This window comes from Triticum dicoccoides, chromosome 1B (assembly GCF_002162155.2).
Source record: "Triticum dicoccoides isolate Atlit2015 ecotype Zavitan chromosome 1B, WEW_v2.0, whole genome shotgun sequence".
NCBI lineage: Eukaryota > Viridiplantae > Streptophyta > Magnoliopsida > Poales > Poaceae > Triticum > Triticum dicoccoides.
The window spans coordinates 203,641,476-203,647,061 of NC_041381.1; the positions used below are offsets into that span (position 1 = coordinate 203,641,476).

A 5,586-nucleotide genomic window follows, 5' to 3' on the forward strand; every position below is an offset into this window, starting at 1 on the left:
ATGATTGTTGTTCTTGTGTCCTACGGACTAAAACCCTCCGGTTTATATAGACACCGGAGAGGGCTAGGGTTACACAGAGTCGGTTACAATTGTAGGAGATCTACATATTCGTCTCGCCAAGCTTGCCTTCCACGCCAAGGAAAGTCCCATCCGGACACGGGACAAAGTCTTCAATCTTGTATCTTCATAGTCTTGGAGTCCGGCCGATGATGATAGTTCGGCTATCCGGACACCCCCTAGTCCAGGACCCCCTCACTCGGCCTTATGCCTGGTGTTTTGTTCCACTCTTGCCGCCCTAGTTTCCGTCATATCGGTGTTATGTTCCTTGATTTTGCGTCCCTAACATGGTGTGGGTTTATGGGCCCCTCTTGACAGTTCGCTTTGAATAAAACTCTTCCAGCAAGGCCCAACATTGGTTTTACATTTTCCATAATAATACTTAAACTAAATAATTAATTGGCATAGGGCGTCATGAACCCGAGGATTTTTTCTACATAGCAGGGGGGCCAGCGCTGATGGTGTTGGTCCCAAACTAGAGCAGCTTGCGGCGCCGCCCCTTGGTAACTTGGGTTATTTTGGTCGTTGTAACCATAGCTCATCTGTCGTGGCCTGAGACGAGATACACGTGGCTACTATCAGGTTGTTGGCACGTCGGGAGGTCTTGCTGGACTTGTTTTACCATTGTCGAAATGTCTTGTGCACCGGGATCCCGAGTCTGACCGGATGTCCCGCGATGGAGGATTTTCTCCGCGGATCGTGAGCTTATAATGGGCTAAGTTGGGACACCCCTACAGGGTTTAAACTTTCGTAAGCCGTGCCCGCAATTATGTGGCAGATGGGAATTTGTTAATATCCGGTTGTAGAGAACTTGACACCAGATTCGAACTAAAATACCCAACCGCGTGTGTAACCGTGATGGTCTCTTTTTGAGTGGATCGAGAAGAGAACACGGTGGGGTTATGTTTGAACGTAAGTAGTTCAGCATCACTTCTTGATCATTACTAGTCTGCGACCGTCTACGTAGCTTCTCATCTTATTCTTGTACTCGTAAGTTAGCCACCATACATTGCTTATTCGCTTGCTGCAACCTCATCACTTATCCATTCCATACCCATTAAGCTTTACTAGTCTTGATACCCATGGTAATGGGATTGCTGAGTCCTCGTGGCTCACAGATTACTACAACAACAGTTGTAGGTACAGGTAATGCGATGATCATACGTGAGAGTGATGCTTGCTTGCTTTGAGTTCTTCTTCTGCTTCTTCTTCGATCATGGGATAGGTTCCAGGTCGGCAGCCTAGCCTAGCAGGGTGGATGTCGTTGAGTTTCTGTTTGTGTTTCATCTGTAGTCGGATGTTGCCTTATGTATGATGTTGTTGTATTCATGTGGTATTGTATGCCTTTTGTATGTATCCCCAACTATTATGTAATGGTACGATGTAATGATATCCATCTTGCAAAAGCGTCTCCAATATGCGCTTCTATCCTTGGTGGGATCTTCGAGTTCCTTTAGGATAGGGTCGCATATTGGACGTGACACAATGCCTATACAGGCGCCTGTTATCTTCATCTCACGTGCCAATACCGCATCCTCTGACAGGGTGATCCCTCCTTCACTGAGTACGCTCACCGCCTGAAGGCCCTTGCGGATGGCCTTGCTGACATTGGTGCTCCGGTCTCCGGCCCGGATCTCATGATTCACCTACTTCACGGCCTAGAGAGCCGCTTCGACACCATCCGTACAGTGTTGGGCGCCACGGTGCCGCTGCGTGTCTTTGACGTCGCGTGCTCTTTTCTAGAGCTTGCGGAGTACAACATCAACCCGAGGGCTGCTGAGATGGGATCCTCCTCCCTCACCATCTCTGGCGGCTCCGGCTCCAGCGCCGATCGCGGTGATCGCAGTGGCTAGGCCCCTGATGGCGCTCCTGCGTGCTGTAGTAATGGCGGCAACCGCGACACAGGTGCAGATTTTCGTCACGGTGGTGTCCGTGGTGGATCTGGCCGAGGACGCGGTCACTCTAACTATGGTGGTCGCGGCTCGCAACAGCGGATGTTGATGATGTGAACGGGCTACTTCGCCCCCTACGGCATGGCGCTGCCTACTCCTTGATACGTCTCAAATGTATCGATAATTTTAACGGGTCATTTACATTTTAGCCCGTAACTCGAACCACCTACTCACATTTACCCGCAATTTTTAAGTGTGCTCAAATTTGCCCCTCTTCCGTTAGGTGCGGTTATAGAAATGCCCTTTCGTACATTTCCGTCCGGTCAAAGGCTTTTGACTGTTAGATTTTTCTATACGCGCACTTAATGGTCAAAGGTTTTTGACCAGACGAAAAAAGTACAAAAGGGCATTTCTCTAACCACTTTTAAAGGAAGAGGGGCAAATTTGAGCACACTTCAAAACTAGGGGCAAATTTGAGTAGTGGATTCCAATTAAGGGCACAAATGTAATTGTCCCATTTTTAATTGTTTCATGCTATTATAATATCACTTTTTAATACTTTCTTAGCATTTTATATTATTTTCTTGGACTAACTTATTAATTTAGTGTCGAGTGCCACTTGTTATTTTCTGCATGTTTTTACTTTTTAGAAAATTAATATCTACCAAGGTGAGGATTTAATACAATTTTTTCTAGGCAACAAAGATTCCGCCAATGACGGCGCTCTGGTCCCGACCCAACCCTAGCGGGAGCCCTTCAATATCTCACCTTGAATCGCCTGAATATCCCATATGCGGTTCAGCAAGCCTGCTTTTTCATACATGATCCTCACACCTCCCACCACCAACTGGTGAAAAGGATTTTGCGTTATCTCAAGGCCACCTCTCACTACAGGCTTCAAATCTATCATTCTCCCGATCATGATTTGGTGGCCTACTCTAATGTTGATTGGGCCGGCTGTCCTCACACATGGAAAACCATCGCTGGTTTGTGCATGTTCCTCGTCCTCAACATGTTCTCCCGGTCCAGCGCGGAAGCAGTGTACCGGGCTGTTGCTATATCTTGGCTTCGTTAACTGCTCAAGGAGCTGCATGGCCCCCCATCTCGTGCTAATCTTGTCTACTGCGACAACATCATCGCAGCGTATCTCTTCTTCAACCCGGTTCAACACCAACGCACCAAACACGTCGAAATTGACCCGCACTTAGTTCGTGACCGGGTGGACTTGGGCGAGGCTCGAGTTCCACACGTCCCGTCCAACTCCCAGTTAGTCGGTGTGTTCCCCAAGGGACTCCCTACATCGATCTTCCAGAGACTTACATTCCAGTCTGAACATCTTGCCAGGTGGTGGTCTTGCTAATGGCCTGCGTGCCTACACCTGCGGAGGTTTCTTCTATGTTCACTCTGTACATTGCTTTCAGTGAATATAACGGCTGTGAGTGGGATCCTAAACCTTAGCTCAAACTACCAGCACTTGTATACTAATCGAATACAAAGACCATTGATTGTGATCAATTGCCAGATGTTAATGTTAGTGTGATAAAAAGAGCAAGTGCGACCGACCACGCAAGCGAGTTTTCTTCCCTACCGTCCTACAGTCATCAGTCAAGCAGTACTTTATTACACCGTTTCCGCAGAAGTATAGCTGGCCTTCTATATTTGTCATTCGAGAACATGCTGTGAAACCTACCTACCAGACCCCACTTCCGTTCAAAGACCCGCAAAGAAAGAATCAAAGACGCCGGCTGGCTGCTATAACCAGTAGCAAGGGTCCCAATCTTGATATATACTGTACGTAAATCGAATGCAAGATCTGCTTCGGTGACGCTGTACAGACTGTACAGACTTGGACATGTCGTAGCTTGGAATAAAACCCTAGCGCCCCTTCTGCTTCATGTCCTAGTCGACGGCGCGTAATTGCTAGCTTATCCCTTCAACACCTTTCACACGAAAGGAGCGAAATGCCATGCTTTCCTAGCGAACGGTCTCAGTTAGCTTATCCGTAGATTTTTGTAACAGTACCGAAGATTTAAAATCCTAACCTAGAATGCAGTTGTTTTATGGTGTTCCCTCGACACGATATCGTGCATGCATGGGCTTCGTTTGGCTGGTTGTGCACGACCAGGTACCAAATCGGTACAGATACGTGCTCGTTGCATCATCCTTGGAAATAAAATTCTAGTTGTGGTTGGGAGAGGATTTGTGGCACGTAGGTCTCACGACCCGCAGTCTCCCGGGCGTGCTTTTTATTTTCGGGTTCCGATTTTCAAACTTGTATATCTATTGAATGAAAAGTTCATTTTTTTGCGGTTAAAATGAAAAGTTTAAATTAAGTTATGTTTTCATATTTGTGTTTCTTCTGACGAGAGCTTTCAAATAAGATTCATTTTGAATACATTTTGATGAATCTTGAAAAATAAATGTTAAGTTTCAACTCTTGAAACTTAGTACGTGCAAACAATAAAATCACGAGTTTTTCCCTACGACCAAAAAAAATATATTTCAACGACTGAAACTTAAAACTTAGAGTCAATTACACCAATGGTGATTAAACTTGGCGAGGAAAGTCACTTTAGTACCAAAACTAGCGGCATAAATTGAACTGGTGCCACAACTTGGCTCGGGCGTGCAAATACGATACAAAACGAGATTGTATACACATGCGGTGCTGACGAGGCATGACAGCGCGGTGTGGGGCCTGCTGTAAGTGACCAGACGGTGGAGACTAGGCGTGTGGCTGTATTTTTTTTTTTGCAAAAACACTTTATATACTACATATTTTATTAAAAACCCTGTAAAAAATGAGCATATATATATACACATTATTAACTTACTTGATTATTTGTAGTTAATATTGAAACACTTTTAAAATTATACAAACATTTCTATAATTCGTAGTTCTATTGTATAGATTTTTGTTAAATTAATATGTGGAAATTTGGCATTACATGAGCATCTTTTTGTGTAATTTGTTTAATTTATAAATAATATATATATTATTTATAATTAGAATTTATATATTTTTCTACAAATTTCGAAAAATGAAAAGAAAACATAGTTTGTTTTAGCCCATGAGAGCAGTTTGTTCCTGACAAAAAGAATAACTATCCCAGTAGAAAATAAATGGTTTGTTACTGCTTGTTTTGGGAATTATTAAAATTCTAATTTATGCAAGTCACCAAACACTGTCGTGGTAGAGTAGCTAGCCGAGTGAGCTTTACTATTGGCATTAGGCAGTTCAAATCTCCGAGTGTGCAATTTTGTCATTCTGATATTAAACTTGCTCTGTTTCCTAATAGATGCCACGCGCGTGGTCTACCCGGCCCGGTCACTGATAATGGCCCCCACGCCACGTTGTTACGAATGGTCAGCATCGCGTGCGTATTCAAAAGAGTTTTGCATCGTATTTGCACGCTCAAGCCAAGTTGTAACACCAGTTCAATGTATGCCGCAAGTTTAGGCACTAAAGTGATTTTTCTCGCCAAGTTTAAACACCGGTGGGGTGTAATTAACTCTAAAACTTATGGTGCCCCGTGCAGGATCCAACTACTTCGCGAATCACAAGGCAAATCGAGCAGACGAGTAGGGCTTGGCAGGTGCATGCCCCTGTGACTTTCCGGTTGTGGCTCGGTGTTCC

The 5,586-nt window shown here is 44.8% G+C and overlaps 1 protein-coding gene across 1 annotated transcript in view; it reads left to right on the forward strand.

The window, feature by feature from the left end:
- The first annotated feature begins 1,917 nt into the window (after window positions 1–1,917).
- Window positions 1,918–5,586, forward strand: part of LOC119350297 — a 13,760-nt gene continuing 10,091 nt past the window's right edge. Inside the window, exons 1-2 of the mRNA XM_037618203.1 lie at window positions 1,918–2,053; window positions 3,294–3,355. Of these exons, the coding sequence (XP_037474100.1) occupies window positions 1,918–2,053; window positions 3,294–3,355 (198 nt within the window). The remainder of the gene's footprint in view (window positions 2,054–3,293; window positions 3,356–5,586) is intronic.